Below are 26,678 nucleotides of genomic sequence, written 5' to 3'. Positions count from 1 at the left end.
ATGTTGTTTCAATTGGCAAGATTTCATCTTTTTATAAACAGCATCCTATTGCATACATAGTCAAGTGTTGATTAACTTAACATTCAGGTCACAGTGGGCCACAGGTATGATGGTGGTTCCAACAGGCTGGACCACATGGCCTAGGTGTGGCACAGCCACACCATCTAGATTTGTGCAACTACTCTATGATACCTGCACAAAGACAAAAATCACCTAAGGATGCAATTTTCAGGATGTACCCCCATTTCTAAAAGATGCATGACTATTATTTATCACATATCCTTTATTCATCCACTGATGGCCAATTAGGTTGTTTACAAATCTTGGCTATTAAAAATTATGCAGCAATGGGGCCTCCCCGGTGGCGCAGCGGTTGAGCGCTGGGTTGCGAAGCTGCTCGCGGCCTCTGCGGTGCCGGTTCGATCCCCAGCTGCTCCCCGGCCACCGGAGGAGGGTCCCACATGGTGCGCAGACCTCTCCTGCCGCCCGCTGCTCCCCTCAGCAGTGTACTTCAGTCCTTCTGCCTGCTCTGCTCCCTGCTCTGGCTCTGGTGAATTCTCTCACCCTCCTGCGCTTCTGACTGTACCCAGTGCATGTATAAACAAAACAAACAAACAAACAAGAGGGGCGGAGCAACATGGCAGCGAGGAGACGCTGCGAGTAAGATCTCCCATTAAAAAAAGTTAATAGGGAGGAAAAGCGGCAGGTCCCAGTGAGAACTGGGACACGGAAGATAAACGGACGACTCCAGCAAACTGCCCGAAGAAGAAAGTTGCCATAAAAGAGGACCAGAAGGGAGGGAAGCGCAGAACCCTGCTCCCCTCCCCCGCCCACAGAGGCGGCACTCTCCGACCGGCAGAGACGAGGGAAACAACAAACCAAAACGCCCAACAAGAAAAACGGATGCAGCAAGCGGGACTGTGAGTGGAAAGGAACTATTTCAGCCACCACACCCCGTGAACGGGAGCTGAGGCGAACCCTGCAGGATCCACCTCGGAGGTGAGCTCCACGCGCCATTAAAGAGAGAGCCCCGCCCACCAGGAGGAGACCAGCACCAGCACACAGCCTGGCCGCCCGGTAAGCTTGCGCGAAAGCAGCGCTCGGATTGCAGCTGCCCAGGCCCCTGCGCCTGCGACCTAGGCTTGCGGGGAGACGGCGGAGGCCCTCCCTGAGTGAGCAGGAACAAGGTGCCCAGGCAGGGGAGCGGGATTCAAAAGGCGCCATTCCCGCGCCACTGATCTGGGCTACAGCCCGCGTCCTGGAACTGAGGGCTTTGGAACTGAGACCCGGGCGGAGGCCCTCCCTGAGTGAGCAGGAACAAGGCGCCCAGGCAGGGGAGCGGGACTCAAAAGGCGCCATTCCCGCGCCACTGATCTGGGCTACAGCCCGCGTCCTGGAACTGAGGGCTTTGGAACTGAGACCCGGGGCACGAAATTAGGGGCGTGGGTTCCCCACGACGGTGGGGCACAAGGCAGACACAGCACCCCAAAGCCGTTGAGGTGTACCCTACCATCCCCGCTCTGCTCCCTGTCCCACGGGGTGGAAAATCAGCTCCCCAAGGGCTCTAGGAGAGATCTCTGGCGCCACCTAGCGACTTGACCCCAGCACAGGCTACTGAAGGAGCTAGTGGCCAGCTGGGGAGTTAGCCCACACCGGGCCCCTTCTGAACAAGTAGTCTGAGCCCACAGGGAGAGCGAGCACCCACAGCCGGGGCAGACCAGGCGCGCAGAATAGTGTGCCTGAGACCAGAAGCGCAGGGAGTGTGTCCCACATCACCATTTTAGAACAGGGACATTTCTTCAGTAAAGACTACCTGCAGAAGGCTTCCTCAGGAGCCAGAGGTGAGCGGGGGAAGTTCGCCCACGCCAGACCCCCTCTGGCCTGCAGTCCAAGCCCAGAGGGGAGCAGGAACCCACCGCTGGGGCAGACCAGGCGCACAGGGGAGTGTGTCCCAACATCGGCATTTTAGAACAGGGACCTTTCTCCAGTAAAGGCTGCTTGAAACTGACAGATGACTCCTGGAAGAACCAGAGGGGAACAGAGAAGCCCACCCAAGATGCCGGCAAGTCCCAACAACACAGTGTCCCAACGCATACGGCAAATTAGAAAACAGACAGTAGGGAGGAGAAGAACCACACGCAACCTAGCAACTCTCCAGAGAAAAAGCACACCACAAAAAGAAAGCCAGCCCCCAGATTGCAACGACAATAACTTGGAAGAATTTCTGAGCCTTCCAGAAAGAGAATTTAAAATTGCCGTGATTAAAAAACTGACAGAAGTCATAAAGGAAAACAATGATAAGGGAAAAATAATCAACGATCAGAAGAATGCAATTGAGTCCCTAGAGAGGGAAAACAATGGTCAGAAGAAAGAAATTGAGTCCCTAAAGAGGGAAGTAAAAGAAATGCAGGAGATCAAAGAATTAATGGAAGAACTAAAGAATTCTGGGAAAAGCAATGAAAGCAGAATAGATGAAATGGAAGAACGAATAAGTAATCTTGAAGACACAGAAATAAAAAGAACCAAAACAGAAAAGGAAAGAGAAGTACGAAGGAAAAAGAACGAAGAAAGACTTCGGGAACTATCTGACTCCATGAGGAAAGGAAATATAAGAGTTATAGGAATACCAGAAGGAGAGGAGAGAGATGTAGGAACAGAGAAAATATTCAAAGAGATAATTGAAGAGAACTTCCCAAATGTGAAGAAGGAGCTGAAAATTGATATACAAGAAGCAAGAAGAACACCAAACTTCCACGACGAAAGGAAAAATACAGCAAGACACATAATAGTAAAGCTCCCAAGAATCCAGGACAAGGAAAAAATAATGAAGCTGGCAAGAGGGAAGAAACAGATAACATTCAAAGGAAAACCAATCAGGCTGACATCAGACTTCTCCGAAGAAACACTACGGGCAAGGAGAGAGTGGAGGGACATAGTCAACAGACTCCAAGAAAACAGATGCCAACCAAGAATACTCTATCCCGCAAAGCTCTCCTTCCTCTTTGAAGAAAGAATATGGACCTTCCCAGACAAACAGAAACTCCGGAATTTCATTGCAACTAAACCCCCACTCCAAAAAATACTACAAGGAGTCCTAAAGCCAGAACCTCAGAGCGACGAATAACAATGAAAGAAGGCCAAAAAAAAAAAAAAGTTATTAAAAGAATAAATAAATAAAATCAAAGGAAAGACAAACACAATGGCAAATACAGATGTTAACATATCAATATTAACTCTAAATGTAAATGGACTAAACTCTTCAATAAAAAGACACAGAGTTGCAGCCTGGATTAAGAAACAAAACCCAACCTTTTGCTGTCTCCAGGAAACACATTTAGCTACAAAAGATAAAAATAGGCTCAAAGTTAAAGGATGGAAAACAATCCTACAAGCAAATGGACCAAAAAAGAAAGCAGGAACAGCTATACTTATATCAGATAAAACAGATTTCAAACTCAAAAAGATAAAAAGAGACCCCAATGGTCACTACATTATGATCAAGGGGACAATACTTCAAGAAGAAATAACACTCATTAACATATACTCACCAAACGAAGGAGCACCAAAATATATCAGACAACTGTTGTCCTCTCTGAAAACAGACATCAGAGAAAACACATACGTAGTGGGAGACTTCAACACACCACTATCAACAATGGATAGATCAACAAGACAAAAAATAAGTAAAGAAACCAAAGCTCTAAATAAAGACCTAGAGCAATTGGGCTTAACAGACATCTATAGAACACTAAACCCCAAAAAAATGGAGTACACATTTTTCTCAAGCGCACACGGATCATTCTCCAGGATCGATCACATACTGGGGCACAAGACAAACATCAACAGATACACCAAGATTGAAATCATATCAACCATCTTTTCTGACCATGAAGGCATCAAACTAGAAATAAACCATAAAAAGAAGGCAAGGAACTTTCCTACCTCATGGAGATTAAAAACCACACTACTGGAAGACCAGTGGACTAATGAGGAGATCAAAGAAGAAATTAAAAAATTTTTTGAATTGAACGACAAGGAGGACACCAATATCCTAAATGTATGGGATGCAGCAAAAGCAGTAATAAGAGGAAAATATATAGCAATAGAAGCTCACATCAAGAAACAAGAAAGAACGCAAAGAAACAACCTAATCTCGAAGCTCAAAGATCTAGAAAAAGAACAACAAAAAAACCCCAAAACCAGTAGAAGAAAAGAAATAACAAAAACCAAAGCAGAAATAAATGAAATTGAAACTAAAAAAACAATCCAAAAGATCAATGAAACCAAGAGCTGGTTCTTTGAAAAAATCAATAAAATAGACAAACCCCTAGCCAGGCTCACAAAGGAAAAAAGGGAGAAAGCACAAATAAACAGGATCATCAATGAAAGAGGAGAAATCACAACGGACACAGCAGAAATCAAAAGAATAATCAGTAACTACTATGAACAGTTATATGGAAACAAGTTTAACAATCTAGAGGAGATGGACAAATTCCTACAACTCTACAATCACCCAAAGCTAGATAAAGAAGAAATAGAACACCTAAACAGACCAATTACAATTAGCGAAATTGAAATGGTAATCAAAAACCTCCCCAAAAACAAAAGCCCAGGACCTGATGGATTTACAAATGAATTCTACCAAACATTCAGAGACGAATTAGTGCCTATCCTTCACAAACTCTTCCAAAAAATTGAGAAGGAAGGGACAATACCAAACACGTTCTATGAAGCCAACATTACACTAATACCAAAACCGAACAAGGACAACACAAAAAAGGAAAACTACAGGCCAATCTCCCTAATGAACACTGATGCAAAAATCCTCAATAAAATTTTAGCTATCAGAATCCAACAATGTATCCATAAGATAATTCACCACGACCAAGTTGGATTCATTCCAGGGGCACAAGGATGGTTTAACATCCGAAAATCAATCAACGTTATCCAACACATCAACAAAAAGAAATATAAAAACCATATGATAATATCAATAGATGCTGAGAAAGCTTTTGACAAAGTGCAACACCCATTCATGATAAAAGCCCTTGAAATTCTTGGGATACAAGGAACATACCTCAACATCATAAAGGCCATCTATGACAAGCCAACAGCCAGTATCATTCTCAATGGTGAAAAGCTGAAAGCAATTCCATTAAGATCTGGAACAAGACAAGGATGTCCACTCTCACCATTGCTTTTCAATATAATACTGGAAGTCCTAGCCAGGGCAATAAGACAAGAGAAAGACATCCAAGGAATCCAAATAGGAAAAGAAGAAGTCAAACTATCACTATTTGCAGATGATATGATATTATACATAGAGAACCCCAAAAACGCCACAGAAAAGCTAATTCAACTCATCAATCAGTTCAGTAAAGTGGCAGGATACAAAATCAACACGCAAAAGTCAGTAGCCTTCCTATACACAAACAATAAATCTGAAGAAGAAGAAATCAAAAAGACCATCCCTTTTGTTATTGAAACAAAAAAAATCAAATATTTGGGAATAAATCTAACAAAAGAGGTAAAGGACCTATACAAAGAAAACTATAAAACACTGTTAAAAGAAATAGAAGAAGACACAAAGAAATGGAGAGACATCCCCTGCTCATGGATTGGAAGAATAAACATTATTAAAATGGCCATCCTTCCAAAAGCAATATACAGATTCAATGCTATTCCAATCAAAATTTCAATGTCATTCTTCAAAGAAATAGAACAATTATTGATGAAATTCATATGGAATCACAAAAAACCCCGAATAGCCAAAGCTCTCCTGAAAAAAAAAGAAGGGAATGGAGGCATCAGACTCCCAGACTTCAAACTATACTACAAAGCCATAATCATCAAAACCGCATGGTATTGGAACAAGAACAGACATACAGACCAATGGAATCGAATAGAAAATCCAGAAATAAACCCACAGGTTTATGGTCAACTAATCTTTGACAAAGGAGCAAAGACTATGCATTGGAGCAAAGAAAGTTTGTTCAATAAATGGTGCTGGGAAAACTGGGTCGCTACATGCAAAAGAATGAAGCTTGACCACCACCTCACACCATACACAAAAATCAACTCAAAATGGATTAAAGAACTAGACATAAGACCTGAAACCATAAAATATATAGAAGGAAATATAGGCGAAACACTACGTGATTTGCACATCAAAGACATCTTTACAGACACATCACCCAAAGCAGTGATAGTGAAGGCAAAGATAAACAGCTGGGACTATATCAAATTAAAGAGCTTTTGCACAGCAAAAGAGACAATAACAAAAACAAAGAGAAACCCCACCAACTGGGAGAACATTTTTGCACCCAACACTAATGATAAAGGACTGATCACAAAAATCTGCAAAGAGCTGATGAGTCTCAACAACAACAAAGAAAATAATCCAGTCAAAAAATGGGCAGAAGAGCTTAAAAGAAACTTCTCTGAAGAGGAAATGCAAATGGCCAACAGGCATATGAAAAAATGTTCAACATCACTTGTCATCAGGGAAATGCAAATCAAAACTACCATGAGATACCATCTTACACCAGTGAGAATGGCACATATTAAAAAAACTAGCAACAACAAATGTTGGCGAGGGTGTGGAGAAAAAGGAACTCTTCTGCACTGTTGGTGGGAGTGCAAACTGGTCCAACCACTGTGGAAAGCTGTGTGGAGATTTCTGGACCTACTAAACATAGAGCTTCCATATGACCCAGCAATTCCACTCCTAGGTATTTACCCAAAGGACACAGAAACATCAATTCCAAAGAACACCTGCACCCCTATGTTTATAGCAGCACTGTTTACAATAGCTAAGCTTTGGAAACAACCCAAATGCCCAAAAATAGATGACTGGATCAAGAAGATGTGGTACATATATACCATGGAATATTACTCAGCATTCAAAAAAGATAAACACATGCAATTTGCTGCAACATGGATGGCGCTGGAAGGGCTCATGCTCAGCGAAATAAGCCAAAAAGAAAAAGAAAAATACCGGATGGTCTCACTCATAGCAGGAATCTAGAAAACTTAAATAAGGGACCAGGAAAATGAATAACTATAAGAAAGTGAAAATCAAAATCAACAAAAAACTATGAACCAGAGACACTTTTAGGGGGGCGGGGGCGGGAGGGGAGGGATTGGGGTCAGAATGGGGGGCTGCAATTGTATGGGGAATATAACAATAAAATTTATAAAAAAAAAAAAAAAAAAACAAACAAACAAATAAATAAATAAAAATGCCTCTATAAAAAAAAATTATGCAGCAATGAATAAAGGGTTGGATGTATGTTTCTGAGTAAGTGTTTCTGTATTCTTTGGGTAAATATCCAGAATGGAATAACTGGATCATCTATCTGGTACTTCTAGTCTTTATATTTTTGAGGCGTCTTCATACTGTTTTCCCTAGTGGTCATACCAGTTTAATGTAACTCCTTCCTGTGCTGCTTGTACTATAGACCAAAGAAAAGGTCTGAGAGAAATACTAAGGATACCTAGTTAATCCCTCATTGGACAGATGAAAAAAAAAATCTCCAAAATATTCATATATGAGAACAGGGTGTACTATACACAGCTCTAGGTTTTAGGTAAGTTCAGCATTCAAAATACTCTCTCTTAATATGCACAGATTTATAAGGAAATTGATACTACTTGTGCTTTATAGAACCTAAGGATCAAAGAGAATATATAATTTGCCCATTGATTCATAGCTAGCAAGCCACAAAATTGGACTCAGAACTTGGAGGTTCCTTTATAGAAGAGTAAACAGATGGGTTTTATGAACTGTTTCCCAATCCTACTGGGCTGATATGCAGAAGTAGTTGCTCTTCCTTTCTCTTAAAACTAGGTAATTAAAACACACATAGGGCCTCCCCGGTGGCGCAGCGGTTGAGCACTGGGTTGCGAAGCTGCCCGCAGCCTCTGCAGCGCCGGTTCGATTCCCGGCTGCTCCCCGGCCACCAGAGGAGGGTCCCACATGGTGCACAGACCTCTCCTGCCGCCCGCTGCTCCCCTCAGCAGTGTACTTCAGTCCTTCTGCCTGCTCTGCTCCCTGCTCTGGCTCTGGTGAATTCTCTCACCCTCCCGCGCTTCTGACTGTACCCAGTGCATGTATAAACGAAACAAACGAACAAACAAATAAATAAATAAAACATGCCTCTATAAAAAAAAATAAATAAAACACACATATACACACATCAACAGCCCATAATCTATAGAAGATCCAGGTCCTCTGAGGCTAAGAATGCAAAGTACAAAAGCAGCCTTAGCTTCTCCTTCCTGCCTCTCTATTCATTCCTTTTATTACTGAAGAACATTATGGAGGGGGATGCCATCTGCCAGGGCTGCCATTCTCTCTTCAGACAGTCCTATACCATCTCAGTTTTGGGATGGTAGTTGTGTTTCCCTGAAAGTGCAGCCACACTTGGGGAGGTTTAGCTACTGAGAAAGTAGAGACATGGTACACAGCATGGTGCTCTGGCAGGGAGGGAAGAAAAGTGTGTTCCCAGAGGGCAGCCCGCTCAAGGAAAGTACGTATTTAGGACGTAATTGCCCAGGATAAGAATGGTAGCTTATATTGTATGAGGAATATTCTTTTGTTGTTAGTATCTTTCCTTTATTTTCACCCCATTCTACCTTGAAACAATGACTAAATTTCACAAGTAGGGGCAGAAGATCAGACAGAACTACTGCAGCTCCTTGCCCGCCTCTCCATCCCAGCACCACAGTCCAGGACAACTAAGGAGGCTGACTCATTGCTCAACTCAATTCAGTGTTGCTGTTGCTTGTATCTGGATTGGGAGATCCAGTTTCTGGCTTTTCATCCTCATTTCCTTTTCAGGTCTGCCTGAGTGAATGAGAGCTACACTGAGTTATTACTGGACCCTGAAGAGTGTGCTCGGATATGGAAGGTGAAGCCCGTGGAGGCTCAAGATTCCCTTAAAAAATAGATTACCCTGCTGCAGTTTCTGCATGAAGGACAGGAACTGCCCTCTTGGGTGATCACGCTTTGCCATGGGTACCTATATTTGAGAAAAATGCCTCCTATCATAGGATTCGTTAAGTCCCGCATGGAAGAAAGAGATATGACCCAGAACTATCAGTCATTGCACATGAGATCCATTTTCCTTTTGACTGGCTTTCAGAGATTGTTACCAAAGCTTTTCTAAGTGGTAAGAAGATGGTGATAAGCCTCTAAAACCATGCAAGACAACTAGTTCAATGGTTCCCAATTGCTGGCCTGTGACTGTTCACTGACCTCCAGCAAAACAGAAAGAAATTACAGGCATGTAGCAATTTTTTCATAATGCTGAATGTATTCAATTTGAAGGATTGTACATTATTTTGAGATTGGGGATTAAATGGCCTTTCTCTTAGGAAATAACAGAGCAAGCATGATAGTAGTTACTTTTTAAATTTCCTTGTAGGGCAAAATAAAGATGTAACCAAAGGCCAACCTCCATTCTAGTTTTAAAATTTTACAGGTCTGTGAAATGAAGAAATCTGATAACTGCTGAGTGAGGTTCTCACAATCAGACAGGAAGCCCTCCAGCATTCCACTCAACATGGAACACCCTCAGACACTCAAAATGCCCCCATAACTCCAGAAGATCAATTTCTTCTCCATCATCCTTTCATATCTGGACTAGCTTTTTGTTCCCAAAGTTCTAGCACAGGAGGAGTAAAGTCTAATCACTAGACAGCCAGGCTTTAGGGGGGAAGGCAACAACTTCACAGCATGCCAGTGTTGGAGGTTTCAGTAATAATCATCCAGGGTCCCTACTCCTGTTTTCAAAAAAAGGATCAGATACCACCTCCCTGCATCTGAGAGTCAAAGTATAACAAACATACAAATCAAATACTGAGGTAAAGTCTCAGTCTCACATTTACAAATTTCAAGTTATTTGATTTGAAGTTGATTGTGAAGGAACATTCCCAGGATGAGTAATAACAACAGCAAAAACTGAATGTATGTAACACATGAAAAACTTACTAAAGTGTTCCATCTATCAACTAGATGCACACACATTAATTCTCTTCCTGTCAAGTAGGTACTATTATTTTTACTTTTTAGCAGATGAGGAGGCATGTCATCCACCCAAGGTTACCCACTGGAAAGTGGGATAGTCAAGACCTGAACACAGGAAGTCTCCAGAGTTCATGCTCTTTACCCCTACACTATATAATCTTATCAGAGAATTAGAAAACTTTTCTAGCAAGGGCTATGCAGCTGACTTCTTACTGGCTTTGTGAATGGTGGAATGGCAACAGGCAGTTTAGGCTGGCATCTTTGTTTCTCCACTCACCAGTTCTTTGCCCTTAAGCAAATCAACTACCCTCTTGGAGAGACTTTCCTCACATACTGGGACTACATCAGAGCCGACGTGGTGAGAAGGCTCCCACCAGACATTTAATCATCAAATAAGGACTGAATGACTAAAATTCTGTAAGTGCTGGACACACAACAGTGAGCAAAGACATTCGTGGGGCTTGTGCCTGAAGCTTACAGTCGGCTAAGAGAGATGAATAAGCACACACTTGAATGTCTATGGTCACGAACTTCAGTAAAGAAAATTTCCAGAAGGGAATGTGGCTGTATAAGTAAACATAGCAAAGACCTGCTCTAGATGAGTGGGTTGGGGGAGCATTCTCAAGGAGGTTTGGTGGAACTGAGGTCCAAAGATGTGAAGCGAGCAGGTAAGGAGAGGAAAATTTTCAACCTGAGGGTAAGTTCCTGGGAAAAGAAATAGCCTAAGTATGAGGAGACCTGAAAGAAAGATGGGTTACCAAGAAAGAACAAGGACAAGCAAGGAATAAAATGAAGCTGCTTAGGTCAAAAGGGTCCACAGCAAGGCGGGGTTGGGGGAGAGGACACGTGGAATTACAGCTTCACTAAAAGAGCAATGAAAAGGAACTAATGGGACTTTTTCAAAATCCTGATAGGTGACAATGTGAAACTAGGGTAGACGCCATTCCTTGAGGCCTTTTGAAGCTGTTCTGCTGCTATCAAATCCATACCATACCCATGGATCCAGGATCTAGGCCAGATGGCCTAGGAGTCAGACCCATTACAGGAATTCTAATAGAGGACAAAACACCACACTGAAGACAAGAAACCACAGGAGGCTCTTACCTGAACAACAGGAAATATGTGAATAAAATCCATCCCCTGGATCTGGTGGGGCTCCAACTGGTGTGGACATTTCATCCTTGGCAGGACTGAGACGATTTTTTCTGACAGAGCTCTGTTAGGAGAAGACAACAAGCAGAGGGTGAGAACACACTAAGTGGCCTTAACATGTCTCTAGTCTGGGCAGAGGCCCAGAAAAATTGAGGGCCTCTCAGTGCCAGATCATGACCAAATTTCTCCTGGTTGACTACAAAATGAGAAAAATCACCACAATTTAGGGGTGTGTGTGAACATAAGGCACAAAACTGCCTTCACCCTTTAAATATGCTCTTTCTACTTTATTTCTTGATAAAATTATCATGTTATGAGAGGTAGTAGTTATTTCTAACATTTTTATATGGAAAAATAGTTATCTGTCCCCCTAATTCTTACTCAAAGAAAACTTGTCTATGTTGTCTCTCTACAGTTCAATAATCCTTTCTAGGCGCTAGATAACTCTTAAGACCAAAATCTGGTGATGGTCATGATAGTCTTACCACGTTCCCCTGAGGTCTCACTCCCTCAGTCTTGGTAAGAACCAAGTAATTTAGAGACAAAAACGAAATGGCTGCCATGGGACAGCTCCCAGAGAACACAAGTCAACCCCATGCTTCTATTTGGAAAAAAGTTTTACAAGGTGAGAACTTACCACATGAGCTGAACTGGTTATATCAAATGTCAAGTATAACATGTTAAGAGAAAGACATGGAGAGAGGAAGACTGGTAGCCACCACACACATTTACAGGAGGAGGGACTATCCAGCTCCCCAGAGGGAAGCATGAGGGAGATGTATCCTAAAGGTCTGAGAGGTAGAAGGAAACTGTCACGTAGTTTTAAGCTGCTCAGCAGTCCCTCCTTTCTGAGCACCTGTCTTTAGGATACATTTGTCTTTTCTGCCATGAGATGTGTGGCTTAGCATGAGGGGGGTGGAGGAAGCCAGTGGTTGTCCAGCTCTTTCTGGGACTTAAATGGGACAGTTCAGTAAGGAAGTATTAACTAAACCACCTTGTGACTTATTTATGGCTTTCTCTCCGACAAGTTTAATTTTTTTATTTTGATCTTCATCAGATTCACATATCTTGTTTCTTATTTGAAACTTGTGAGGAGAAGAGATGGACCCTTAATTAGCTCTGCTCCCCACACTCCAAACTGAGCAATGAAGATGATCACCAAGCTGGGCTCTGCACCCTTGCTCCATGCAGGTCTAACTATTTGTATATGCAGGGCCACTGTTTCTCACCCTTACCTTCTGGTTCCATGGGAGAAAAGCTCCCTCTAGTGGATGCAGATCCATGGGTCTACATGGGGTTACTGATTGTCTAGAACCATTCACTAGCTCTAAAACAAGAGACTGGGGCCCTGTACCCTGAGATAAGGTTTTTCTAGGCCACTCACTACTCAGATATGGCTTTCTATGCCAGCTCACAAAGGCCCTGAGGGAAGGTTGTTGAGGATCACCCCAGGGTTTACAACCCTCTTAAGCTTACCTCCCAGAGATTACTGCTAAGTCTGGAGTCTCAGCAGCAGTTGGAAACAGCTGAAAGCACTTATATTGCCAAGGACTGCGGAACTAGAGGGAACACTGGCAGGCTGGGTGCCAGGAAAAATCAAGAAGACTTCTTGCAGAAATCTAGCAGTCCCTATTTGACTTCTCTCCCTATAGCTCAGGCAGGAGCCTCTGACTTTCTGAAAATCAGAAAAGTAACTACTACTGAAGTCTCTGCAGGCAGGTCTCCTGGTCTAAGATTTTAATAGGCTCACTCACAACAGCAAGTGATTGATTCCTTTAGTTTTAAGAGTGTTCAGTGTGCTGTTTCTGCAACTGCAAACAGAGAAAGGGTGAACTGAACCAGGGTCCAAATTCCAGCTCTGTCACTCACTCTAAGACTTTTGGCAAGTCACTCAACTCCCTCTAGTCCAATACTCTCATTATAAAATGGGGGATAGCCCCTCCCCTGCTGATTCAAAGATTGTTGTGAAAGCTAACTAATAAAATGCATGTGCAAGTACTCTACATATAGTAAAAGTGTGATATTTAAACTCAGATATAAGACTAAAATCTCATTTATGGATCTCTGAACATAGGCCCCTTTAGTAATGGGGCTTTAAGATATGCTGGAGACGAATGGCAGAAGCAGATGGAGCCCTCAAGAAAGAAGGATCAGGAAGACAGCCTAAAAGAAAATTATGCCCTTACTAGTGAACTTCTTAGACAGCGCTGCCTGGCTACCCATTACACCAACAGGGATACACTAAGGCACCCCACAACATAAGGCAGCATTAGTCTAAATTGCACCTAACCAAAAGCTTTGCAGGGAGGAACTTCAAACACAGAACACATCCCCAAACCAAACAGAAAAGAGTTTTGGATAACTCAGTGCCCTCTGGCTATGACTTTCCCCTCAGACAGTAAAAACCCAAGTGCACTGCTGAGTCTGGTGGGTCTTTAGTCAGGAAACCTCTGTCCCTAGCTTTGCCCACAATTATAGTTCATGCCTCCACACTTAAAAGCTATACATCAAACACTTACTTTAGAACATAAGAGATCCTTAATCCTTTATTAAAACCCTTTAGGGTCAGATGGGGTTCAGAATTCAGGACTTTTTCTTCAGAAGTTTCTATCTTCGTGTTATCTAAGGGGCATGTACTATGTGTTATGCAGGATCTTGGTGTAATCTAGAGCACACCCTGCAATCAAAGAAATTAACATTTCTGCAGCAAAACTGCAGGTCAGTGGGATCAATAAAGGCTACGAATAGTCTTAGGTCAGTTCAGGTCATGTTTTGCTTCCAGCTAAATTTTGTACTCATGTTTGGGAAAAAAGGCTTTGGTGGTGTTTACATTTCAGAAATATAGATAAGGGATTAAAAACCCATATAAAAAAACTATGCTCCAATATTCTGTTAAGAGTACTACTGCACCAAGGTGAAAATGGGGCCAAGAGCCATTATAAAAGGCAAAAGTAATTTCAAAAGAAAGATACACAGAATCTAAGAAATAGTAAGGTTAGCCCAGAAAGAGATGTGCATCAGAAGTGCCAAAGGGATAACAAGCAATCAGCTCAAAGTGGAACAAAAAGATACTTCAAACAAGAGTGTCCACAAGAATATCATAAATTCCTGCTAAGTAAATAAAATGATTGAGAAGCTGGCTGATCTTAGCTATCGGTAAAGGAATGTGCTTCTTTGTAAACAAGAAAAGAGCAATCAGAAACTCAAGAAAAAAATGCTGTATTAATACATAATCTGATTATCAGTGACTCATAGAGACCACCTCCATTTGTTGGGAGGTGGTCAAAGATCTTGAAATCATCCTTGACTTCCCTCTTGCACCCAAAAACCAAGAAAAACCTCAAGGAAATTCTGTTAGCTTTACCTTCAAAATAGATCCAGAATCCATCACTGCTAGCCCACTGCCCTAATCTCCTATGTGGATTATAATATGCTAGTGCCTGCCAGCTTCCATCATCACCCTCCTAATTCATCAATCTCTGGGTTCCTTCTAAAACAAAATAAATATTGGGCTGTTGGAAAAGTCATTCATAGGAAAATATGTCATGACTTTTCTGACAACCCAATATTATGCTCCTCTTCTACTCAATATGCTCCAAGGATTCACATCTTGCTCAGCATAAACCCAATGTCCTTTTCTTTTCTTTTCTTTTTCCACTGTCAAATGATCCTTTATTGTGATTTTCCTTGATTTTTCTTAACTGGCAGGGCATTCCACTGCGCCACTGTTGATGTCATCGATGATGTTGTGAGAGTGGCGGCCATCAACGTTGCAGCCCATGGACTGGGTGGTACCAAGGATCTCTTTAATGGTGCCAGAGAGTTCTCTAGCTAAAGATTGGTGCTGCATCTGCCGGGCTATGCTGACAATCTTGTCGAACGTGATATTCCCACTGCTTCTTCTGCTTCTTCCAGTCCCTCGGTGTTTCCTTGAGAGCTCTGATGATGAGGGCAGAGGCTGAAGGTACCACCTCAATCTGGGCCTGTCTGTTTTGAATGGTGAGTTTCACTGTTATCCTCAGTCCCTTTCAATCACCAGTTGCCTAGGCAATGTCATCACCGACTTTTTTTGGAGACAGACCCAGGGGTCCAATCTTGGGGGCCAGGGCAGACGTGGCACTGACTTCCCCACCGGTGCACTGCAGGTATACAACTTTGACTTTGTTGGGATCGAACTTAGGCGGCATGGTGGAGGCGGCTGGTGTCGGATGAATCCGGATTCGGGACGACTGAAGAAAGTTGCACCTTGGCCTCTTCCGAGCTGAAAGCCAAAAGCTTCTTTTTTTTAAAAAAAAAAGATTTATTTATTTATATAAGAACTGGGGTACAGGTCAGAGGTGCAGAAGGGTGAGAAAATTCACCTGAGGCAGAGTGGGGAGAACAGGCAGATGGACTGAGGACACTGCTGAGGGGAGCAGCAGGCGTGACAGGAGAGGTCTGCCATGCCATGTGGGTTTCTCCCTGGCCGGCCGGGAATCAAACCCACGCTGCAGAGGCTGAGGACAGCTTCACAGGGCAGTATTCAACCCGCTGCACCACCAGGGAGGCCCAGCACAATGTCCTTTTCTGACCAACAAGACCTTGCCTGGTCTGGCTCCCGAGACTTCTATGTGCTTCCCTCTTACAGCTCCCCCTTCTCATCCAGTCCAGGCAACCTTGTTCTGGGGGCCCGTACACTGATAGTTCTCTTTGCCTGGACCCGTTTCCCCCCAATCTTGGTTTCCTTATCACCTTCTCAATGAGGCCTCCACTGACTTAATTTACAACCACCACCTATCCTTTATCCCTCTTCCTGCCCTTTCCCAGCTTTAATTTTCCCCATAGCACACTATTCTTATGTATTATTTATTTATCAAATTAGCTCTTTAAAGTTTGTCTCCCCCTAGACTATAAGCTCATGACTGCAGAACAGTTTTCGTTAATGCAGCCAAAGTACACAGAACTATGACTGATGCTATAGTAAGGATAAATATTTGCTGAGTGAATGAATAAATGAAGAGAAATTCCATTGGATTGTGATATTTTGAATAGTTTCCTTCAAACCACACCATTACTATCCAGAACATTATATTTTTGTTTCCCTGACCCCTTCACAATTCTTAGTTTTTACCATAAACACAATTTATAGATCTATGTTTTGAATCTACCTACAGGTAAAGTATGGGTAATTTAACTATTAGAGAACAGATACTACACCCTGAACATCACAAAAGAAATATTATTATGGTAGATGGAGATTGAAAGATAGAATGAAAAGCTGAGACACCAAAGGTTTTACTCCATGTAGTTTGGAGCCAGAAGAAACTATCTTATATTAATGGATCAAGAAACAGAAGCTTGAGTACATTAAAATTATACAAGTGATCAATGAAACCAAAAGTTGGTTCTTTGAAAAAATAAACAAAATAGACAAACCTCTAGCCAGGCTCACAAAGAAAAAAATGGGAGAAAACATATATAAATAGGATTATAAATGAAAGAGGAGAAATCACAACAGACTCAGTAGAAATCAAAAGAATAATCAGAGATTACTATGAACACTTATATGCAAACAAATTCAACAACCTAGAAGAGATGGACAAACTCCTAGAACAATATAATCATCCAAAGCTGGACAAAGAAGAAATAGAACAACTAAACAGACCAATTACAAGCAGCAAAATTGAGGCAGTAATCAAAGCACTCTCCAAAAACAAAAGCCCAGGTCCAGATGGCTTCACAAACGAATTCTACCAAACATTCAGCAGTGTATAAGTGCCCATCCTACACAAACTCTTTCAGAAAATTGAAAAAGAAGGAATACTACCAAATACGTCTACAAAGCCAACATTACACTAATACCAAAACCAAACAAAGACAGCACAAAAAAAGAAAATTACAGGCCAATCTTCCTAATGAACACTGATGCAAAAATCCTCAAAAAAAAAATCCTTGCGAACAGAATCCAACAATACATCAAAGGGATAATACACCACAATCAACTGTGATTCATTCCAGGGGCACAAGGATGGTTCAACATAAGAAAATCGATCAGTGTAATCCAACACATCAACAAAAAGAAAAATAAACACCATATGAGCATATCAATAGATGCTGAGAAAGCATTCAACAAAGTCCAACATCCATTTATGATGAAGGCCCTTGAAATTCTCCGAATAGAAGGAACATACCTTAACATGATAAAAGCCATATATGACAAACCCGCTGCCAATATTATTTTCAATGGTGAAAAGCTGAAGGGGGTGCAGTGATAAGCCTAGGTGGGTTAATTTCCTCCTCACATTAGACTTGAATGAAAGTATACACATGGTTGGAGATGTAAGTGACCACACTGAAGAAATGAAAATCTAAACAAAGATGATTCTTTCCGGGGAATAAAACTAGAGTGTAGAATGGGGAAGGGAAGGGATATGAGCTGCATATTTTGTTCACTCTGGTGGTATTTGAATTTTTTTTGAACTTGATGGTTGCCACACCTATATAACAACAAAAACAAAACAAGAATAAAAATCTACTTCTGGATTCAGCCTGACCAGCAGAGAACAGAGCCCCCACCTGGACTCCACCGCACTGCCTCCTAGGGAGGGACTTCTCTCTACAGGTCTCGGGATGCAACACCACAGTCTCAGAATGACAAATGTTAAGCTGTAGAGCCCTGTTATTTGTGGCTGGGCATCCATGAGCGTAGTATCACTGTGCTCACAGTATGTACTCTAATGAGGAGTCGAGATAAGTCTTTTGGCTGCCAGAAAGATTTGAGTCAAATCTATGTAATAGTTTTATCTCCATCTCTACCTTTTGTCTCTTTTTTTCCCTTTTTCCTTGCTTTGCTTTTGTTTCTTCATCTTTCCATTGTTATTGCTTCCTGCATTTATTCGTAAACCATCTTTAATCCTTTCAGAAGTATTTTTTCTTGGGGGAAGGATAAGGCTTCAGAAAATAAGGTGATGATAAAAGAATAAAAATCTGAGATTTTAAATTGTTACTTACAAATAAGGGATCTGAGATTTGCCCAAGGTCACACAGTTGTCCACTGCCAGAGGGGGAAGAAATGGGATCCCAAATGGCCTAATGAAATCACCAAGTCCTGGTGGGGGTTATGGAAGACCAGGTAGGGTAACTTGACCTCAGCAGGAACTCCAGCAGGAGTCCACGCTGCTTCCTCCTAATGACAAACAAAGTGAGGCTCTGCTTTACATGGGGTAATGGTGAGGGAGAGTCTCCTTTCCTCACCCTATTCCATTTCCCTTCAAATTAGCTTCGGGATGAGATACACTAAAAAGTCACCCGAAACTTCAATCAAGAAAACTATTAAAAATAACCTGAATATAAAATGACATGCATATGCTAGTTGTATGACCGTGACTCCTTTCGGTCTCAATTTCATAATCCATGAAGGTAAGAAAATACTCATTTGTGAGCCTCCCCGGTGGCGCGGTTGAGCTCCGTGCTGCGAAGCTGTCCACAGCCTCTGCAGTACAAGTTCGATTCCCTGCCAGCCAGGGAGAACCCCACCTGGCGCAGCAGACCTCTCCTGCCTCGCCCACTGCTCCCCTCAGCAGTACTTTCAGTCTGTCTGCCTGTTCTGCTCCCAGCTCTGTCTCTGGTGAATTCTCTCACCCTCCTGCGCTTCTGACCTCCTGCGCATCATAAATGGATGTTGGACTTTGTTGAATGCTTTCTCAGCATCTATCGATATGCTCATATGGTGTTTATTTTTCTTTTTGTTGATGTGTTGGATTACAATGATCGATTTTCTTACAATGATTGATTTTGAACCATCCATGTGCCCCTGGGATGAATCCCAGTTGATTGTGGTATATTATCCCCGTACCCTGGTTCTTGTATAAAATAAATAAATAAATCTTTAAAACAAAAAAGAAAAAAAAAAAAAAGAAAATACTCATTTGTAATGAAAATCAAAATAAAGTAATCTAAAAAATTACAAAATGAAATATGCAAAGCATCCAGTATAACTTTTGGCATAGCAGGCACTCAAAAGTTAGCCCCTATTCCCCTTTTAGACTTCTCCATGACAAATCCTATCACTTACATTTTTTGACCTATTGTAGAGTTTTCTTGAAAGAGCAAATCAACATCTACATCAAAGTTGCAAGTGGTAATGCACCAAGTCATTCCTCCCACAACCTGCAAAATACAAAGAAAACATTTATTTTCTCTTTCCAGTTTGGGGTGCGGGTAAGAATACAGATAAACTATACAAAGTTTGCACAGAACCAGTAAACACAAAAAGAGAGTATATGCATCCTGATTCCATCAATAATAAGCCATCTAAAAATAGCAGTGCTGAGTGAAACTTTCTCCATTGTCCAATGGCTACTAGGCACATGTGGTTACGAGCTCTGGGAATGGGGCCATGTGACTTTTATTACTAGATGGATATATCATATGTAGATCTTCTATACAGTGAAGGGGACACAGATATTAATTCTCAATCAAGAGAAGTCTTAACCCAGTTTCAGGCAAGTGCCAGATTCCAGAGGAAATAAGTGTTTTATGGCCTAAACATGTGAATAGCAAGACTGACATTTTGTGGCTCATTACTTAATTTCCACACATTTTACTTTTTTTCATCTACCTTCTATGAATCCCTGCTCTACGTTTCTCACACAATTTCTCTGAGATGCAACTGAGACTAAGGCTAAAAATCTATTTGGACACAAAAGCCTTTCAGACATATCTTGATACCAGAAAAACAAAAATAACAACAACAACAAAACACAGTGACTCTTTTATCTCTGGCTTTGCTGTAGACTCAAGTGAGATGGCTGGAAAAATAGATTTCAATCCCCAGCCCAGACCAAGTAACCAGAATTTTGATGGGCAAGGCCCAGACATCTGTATTACAAAACAGCCCACAGCGATTTCGTTATGTGGCTCAGCAGAGCATTGGCGCACACTGGATCACTCAACACTTTCTTCCACCAGGAAGATTTTTTTGGCCTGTCTTGTCTGATTAGGATGCTTCGATTCTGTGCATGGTTCACTGACGAAATTAACTGCATAATGACACTTATTTTATGTGTATAGGTTTATTTGTCTCTCCCACTCTGAAGACATTGTGTTCTTGGAGTATAAGGGCTTTGTCTTTGTGCTTTCAATTCCTATTATGTCTTATGCACATAATTGTTTAAAGTTCTACTGAATTAAAAAAAAGACTTCATCCCTTACTGACTATCCCGCCTCCAAACTTAGTATTTACCATTCAGAGTATATCAGGCACACTGACTTGGGACAGCTTCTTATTAACTCATATTATTTCATACTACAGAAGTTTTATCTCCTTCAAACTAAATTTTTTTTTTGTTTCTCTCATTTACCAAAGTTTCATGCATAGTGAAGAAATTCAAAGCATATTATTTTCTTTTAACAGAAAATCTGAACACTTCCATAATGAACCTGAATTGGAGAGAATGGAAACATGGACATGGAGAAAGTAAAATACAATCTCTGTCTCCTTCCATGGTTTACCATGCCATCCTGACAAAGAACACCCTAATGGTAAGAAAGATTTCCTCTTACCTTGTCAAAAGGAGACAAGCCTTTAATTCTTGCCCTGAAATAGCCAGCAGCCACCAAGAGCTCCAGAATTTCTGTCAACTTGACATTTTGTTCTTCGTCTTCTCTTGTTTCTACCTAAAACAAAAGGTAAAAGTTAAGCTGATAAAAGCTGCCTTGAATACAAGCACACAAGGTATATTCCCTGATGCTACAATCTCACTGCCAAGGAGCAGATGACACGATCACTGCACTCATGCAGGAACCTGGGGACATAGTTCTGCAGAATCAAAAAGAACTGGGTCCCTAATCTTCAACCAGTTGTTAATCATCACAGTATAAACTATTCATCAGACACTGAAAGAATCCAGAGAAAGGAAGATTATCACACAATACCTCCCTGTTTGCTAATACACAATATACTTGACAATCTTCTCAGCTAGATTATAAACTCCTAACAGATAAGAACAAGTTGGGGGATTTTTGTTTTTAATTTTATATTCATCTTGGTCCCAGAAGTCACTGACAAGAAGAGCAAGAACAAAAAGGGACTTCAAAGAAGTTTCCTTCTCTGCCCTTCTCTTTTTGATTTCTAAAGCAAATAAAAAGACTTTCAACCCATATAAACTAATGGGCAATTACATAACAAGATTATCTTAATAACAGCAAATTTAATAAATATGATCATATAGGAATTTAAGTTAAAAATGTTAACTTATAACCCACTTTCACTTCCAGATGTATTTACAACTTAAATTTGTCTAAATATTCTAGTACTTTTGACTCCATTTACTTTCATGAACTATGCTCTCTCTTCCTCCATTCCTGCAGAAAATCAAAAACTACCTGGCTCTAGAAAATACCCGTTAATTTCTGCCCTGTTAATTTGTCTTACTCATTACTTCCTAAATCACAGCTTTCAGGCTCACCACATTGTCCTCATGTAAGGCACTACCCATAATATGTAAGATAAATGTCAGTTTTCTCAGTTTGGCTTCAGATCTTTGTCCACAACTTATCTTTTAAGCTTCATCCTTTACTTCCATGCTCTACCCACCAAAAATCCAGACATGGCTATGGCCAACCTAGAAAAGCACTATTTGATCCCATTTTTTCACTGTTCAGGCCCCCCTCCCTTTCTCCTGATATTCTCCAACCACCAGAAACCATCTTCAAATTCTAGTTCCTATTCGATGGCAACCCTGACAAATACAGGCTGACTTCATCATTCCTCTGCAGTTCTTTTTCGTTTATAGCATTCACAGTTCAGCCTCTTCTGAGTGACATGCCTCAAGTTAACATACATGTCTGTCTTTCCAAGTGAACTATTAGCTGGTTCAGGAGAGGAATCATATATATTATTCATCCATGTTTACTCCTCTGAAGCAGCACTTGGCTTAAAAGACACACTCATTAAATATGGAATGATATGCACCATCATTATATAAAATGCGTGATCTAAATCAGTCATGGATTAAGAATGTGTTTTCAGGGCCTCCCCTGGTGGCGCAGTGGTTGAGCGCTGGGCTGCGAAGCTGTGTGCAGCCTCAGCAGCACCAGTTCGATCCCCGGCCGCCGCCGGGCGAGGATCCCACATGGCGCACAGACCTCTCCTGGCGCCCGCTGCTCCCCTCAGCAGTGTACTTTGGTCCTTCTGCCTGCTCTGCTCCCCGCTCTGGCTCTGGTGAACTCTCTCACCCTCCTGCGCTTCTGACTGTACCCAGTGCTTGTATGAATAAATAAATAAATCTTTAAAAAAATAAAAATAAAAAATTTTAAAAAAAGCTTAAAAAAAAGTATGTTTTCACAGTCATAAAGCTGATAATGGAAATTTGAGTTTATTATGAAATGCAAACTGTTGAGAGCAGGCATATACATTAACATATAGTTGAACATGGAACTAGTAAAGTGACTAATAATCCCGTGCAATGAGGGATGGTGGAGGTAACAACCTTGAGCTACTGCTTATTCCAGTTCTCTCTCAAATGACACTGGTCCAGTCTATCAGAGACTGTGAAGGATAGCATTCACTAGTTCCTAGTGGACATGCAAAAAATAAAGTAATATTAATTATTCACGCCTTCCTTCTTTGTGAAAAATCTGGGATGGTTCAGAAATATCTGCACGTAGAGAGACATAAAGAGAAAGCAAAGAGCTGTAAGATTCACAAAGATAGAGAAGAAAAGGGAAATAGAATGATACAAGTATTTTTTGTAAAACTCCTGGGCTGTGAAACAGGAAACCTTCATTTGTTTGACCATCATTTATCATGAAAACACCCCCAACAAGACAGTACTTTACAGAAGGATCATATCTGTCTCAATTTGAACCTAATGGCACCCACTAGCCACCCTAGGGAAGAAAGATGACCCATGCTTTTTGTCTATCACCCCCAAATGGAAAAGGGTACTTTTGCAAAAGAACCTGTGAAATAACCTTGGCAAAGCATACTGACTGGAAAGTATTAATAAGACTCCAAATTAACTTCACAGATTAACTACAAGGAATGGAAGAATACTGTCTTGAAGCCATAAAAAGCCACCAGGGTGGCCAGGGTGGCTAATACATTGAATCATTAAAAGACTGATAAAATTCTAATAAAGATAACTGTAGGCTCTTAAACCAGATACTCTAACTCTTCAATTGCCCTGTACTATACACATCATGTAAGCTGGAATGCTAGGCCAGGATGACCTACCTTTCTCTACAGCACGTACAGTAAAGGGTTTAAAAACCCTGATTTTAATGAATTAACTAGCAATAACTTAATGACACAGACTATCCATATTCATATACACTGTTCTGAATAATAAAAATTTGATTATATTCACCCTGTCTGCCTCCTAATGCCAGGAGCCATCTTAGGCTCTTATCAGTCAGAAAAGAATTAACACAGGACACAAGAAGTAAGTTGCTTTTTATTTCAGAAAAGCCCTACTGGTTATACTATGGGGCGCCAAATAGCAGGGGTTTAAGGTAGAACCCAGGAGACCAGACAGAAATCTACAGCAAAAGGCCCAGTGAAAACCTGATGAGAGCCTAGAATAAACAAGTGGCAAAAAAGAATCATCAAATCAAATTTCACACAACATATCCTAGTCTTCACAATCCTGCGTTCCATCAGAGCAACTTTTTCACCCCCAAAAGTAGGGTTTTGCCTAAAACAAGGGTTCTGAGATTACTTGTTAGGTTTTCGTAAGATAACAAAATGATCTTGCATTCTACGACCACATTTCGATCTCTGTCATGCCATAACTAAATCCTCAGCTTTTATTCAGAGAACAGTGATCCCTCAATTACTACTTGTGGGATGAAAGAACTGCGGACTTGGGGGTGCGGCCAGACTAGCACAGGCAGCTCACTCAATACGAGGACCACTCACCATGTCCAGGAACAGTTAGTCTCTGCCAAATGCCTACTTCAGAACCTTCAGAGAGGGACAGAGGTACAGCATGGATTCCATTTCTTTCATGCATCTAGTAAACTTAACTAGCTTCTGAGGATACCAACTGGACAAGAGGATACGCAAACCACCTGGCCAAAGACACTGCACGTTCCCGCCACTCCACGCCAACGTGGAAATCCAGACACCACCGACTCTCCTGCCCCACCAGCGAGTGGGGGACCTTCCTAACACCTTTAGAAGAAAAGCTCCCCACTATCTCCTAGGGAAGCAGCCACGTTTCGCCAGGGGCTTGGTGGCCACACCCGGTCCCCACAGCGCCCCAGGAGAGCGCGTGGCCACCCCGAACCCTGGTCACAACCTGGCGCGCGCTCGGTTCCCAAACTCCCCTCTGCCGGCCCGGCCCAGGTGGGGGGTACAGGTGAGACGGCATTCCCTGCCGACAGCAGGCTGGGGCGGGGGGCGGGCCCCGGGCAGCGGCGGCGGGCGCGGCAAGGTCCTCGCCCTTTGCACAGCCGCAGCCCGGGCCGCCCCAGCGCGCGTCTCGTGACTCCGGGCGCAGCGGGCTCGGCCCTCGGGGCGGCCCCGCGCGCTGGGGGTCCGGGGACACTGCCCAGGAAAGCGGCAATGGTGGGGCCCCGGGCCCTCCGGGCTGCGTGCAGGCAGGTACAGGGCTGGGCAGGCCGACCGGTCCCCGGGGAACCCGGAGCCGCCGGACAGCCCGGCCCACGCCCACCCGGAGAGCCGCGGCGCCCGCAGCCGACCACGCCGGAGCGCCCCGCGGGCACACACGGGGGAAGGGGCAGGGCGCCCCGAATGCAGCCCGGGCCCCCCAGCCTGCCGCCCCGGGGCTCGGCCCCTGCTCGGGAACCCCGACGCGCCAGGGACCCGGAGTCCTCACCTCTGGGAGACCCTGGCCCTCCGGCCCCTTGGGCAGCCCCATGGCTGGGTCCGACTGACGTGCAGCGGCCGCGGACCGTCGGGGCGCGCGGAGGACCCGCGCCGGCCGCGCAGCTGCTACCGGGCGGGGCGCGCAGCGGAAACTCCCCCCGACGACGCCGCCGCCAGCGCCAGCCCGGAGCGCCGCCGGCCGCGCATGCGCGCTGAGGCCGAGCGCGCGCCGCTGCACTGCGCCTGCGCGGAGCCGCCCCGGTCAAGGCCGGGCCGCGCGGGCTCCGAGTGGCAGCGGCTCTTCCGCTGCGGCCGGGCCCGGCGCTCTCTGCGGTTGCCCTTCAGGGCGCTGTTTTTCTGAGAGATGCTTTGTTAAAAAAAGGGGGCTGCTCCTGTATCTTCAGGGGATTTCTCCTTCGGGCACCAGTCTCTGCTGTTCACGGGCATCGGATACCCGGGCGGCTTCCAGCCCCGAGTGGGACTTGGGGGCCGGCGCGTCCCGAGCACGAAGTCCGAGCGCGACCCGCCCGGGGACCCGGATGAGGGCGGCCTCCGGGCGCGCACTGGGGGAGCCCCCCCCCCCGCCCCCCCCCGCCCTCGAGCCGGTGCGTCTCACGCCCTAGGAAAGCTTATGTGGATGATGGTCTTGCCCCCTGCCCTCTGCCCCCTGCCCCCTGCCTCCCGCACCGCCGCCCCAGCCTGTCTTTTCACGGGGAAGGTCATCTCTGAGAATTTGGAATTGGTTCAGGCATTTTAGCTGCCACATCATTTACATGATGCTCTCCTCTGTCCTGGAGGAGGGCGCAAAACTGCCTCCCTGGCCACAACCCCAGCCGCTCCACGCCTCCATGCCCTGTGCCAGCTGCATGGAAAAAAATGACTTGTGAAAACTTTGACTGTAGAAGAGAGTCTTGTGTGTTGGGGAGTGGGGTGTGACGCTAGAAACTCCTTGAGATCAATTGTGTGTGTCTGTGTGTTACAGGGCAGGGACAGGGGCAGCCCAGACCCCGCAAACCTGCCTGCTCTACATGGGTTGTGCCATCCGCTGCATCAACACAAAACACAAGACTTTAATGGGAAGGAACTTTAATACCATTAGGAAACAATACAGGAAAGGCAAAGAATCTAGTTTCTAAATCAAGCACCCAAAGCTACCTGTCTCCTTGTGGGTAGAACTCCATCCAAATGGGATTGGCCCAGAGCAAGGCCCCCAAAGTCTGCCACAAGACTAAAGCAGCTTCCAGTGGGGACCCACAGAAAAGGGTCAGAAACAACCAGACAAGTCTGGAAGGAAAAGAGCAAAATCAAAATCAAGACAAAAACCGCCACTGTCACCTCCCCACGGGTCTCACCCACATCTGTGTCACCCATTCCACGACCAAAAGGCAAGTGTAGTTTCTTCACGTGTCTCTCCGCTCCATGTGCTTCCTCCAGGTCTCCTTCTGGCTCCATCCTGCATCCTTCCTCAGTCTCCTCTGCAGCTTCTTCTCTCTCTGCTCAGCTCCACCCTCCTTTGGGTGGGGCAGGAAACCTGGAACCTCCCCCTTTCCTGGGGACCACCCTGTTACTTGTGTGCGTTCCCTGCATCCCTAGCATCTTAAAAAGTAAGATAGTTAATATAAATCTTTGTTCTTGAAGATATTGTTTGCCCCTTTTGTTCTCTCTTGGAGTTTATCCTAATAG

General features: G+C 43.6%; 1 protein-coding gene and 1 pseudogene across 2 annotated transcripts in view; both read right to left on the bottom strand.

The window, feature by feature from the left end:
- Positions 1 to 25,047, bottom strand: part of CCDC93 (CCC complex scaffolding subunit CCDC93) — a gene marked incomplete at its 5' end in the record, with an annotated part of 91,873 nt that extends 66,826 nt beyond the window's left edge. The window contains 4 exons of the mRNA XM_084246171.1: positions 11,135 to 11,246; positions 19,236 to 19,330; positions 20,726 to 20,839; positions 25,006 to 25,047. Coding sequence (XP_084102297.1) covers positions 11,135 to 11,246; positions 19,236 to 19,330; positions 20,726 to 20,839; positions 25,006 to 25,047 — 363 coding nt within the window. The remainder of the gene's footprint in view (positions 1 to 11,134; positions 11,247 to 19,235; positions 19,331 to 20,725; positions 20,840 to 25,005) is intronic.
- LOC311172498 (large ribosomal subunit protein uL11-like) lies at positions 14,751 to 15,369 on the bottom strand (annotated as a pseudogene). The gene has a single exon. The product of its transcript is annotated as a large ribosomal subunit protein uL11-like (transcript).
- Positions 25,048 to 26,678: the final 1,631 nt, after the last annotated feature.

The sequence above is a fragment of the Talpa europaea genome, assembly GCF_964194135.1.
Source record: "Talpa europaea genome assembly, chromosome: 1".
Taxonomy (NCBI): domain Eukaryota; kingdom Metazoa; phylum Chordata; class Mammalia; order Eulipotyphla; family Talpidae; genus Talpa; species Talpa europaea.
Note: the sequence above shows the minus strand (reverse complement) of the source record. Positions and strands in the feature narration are given on the sequence as shown.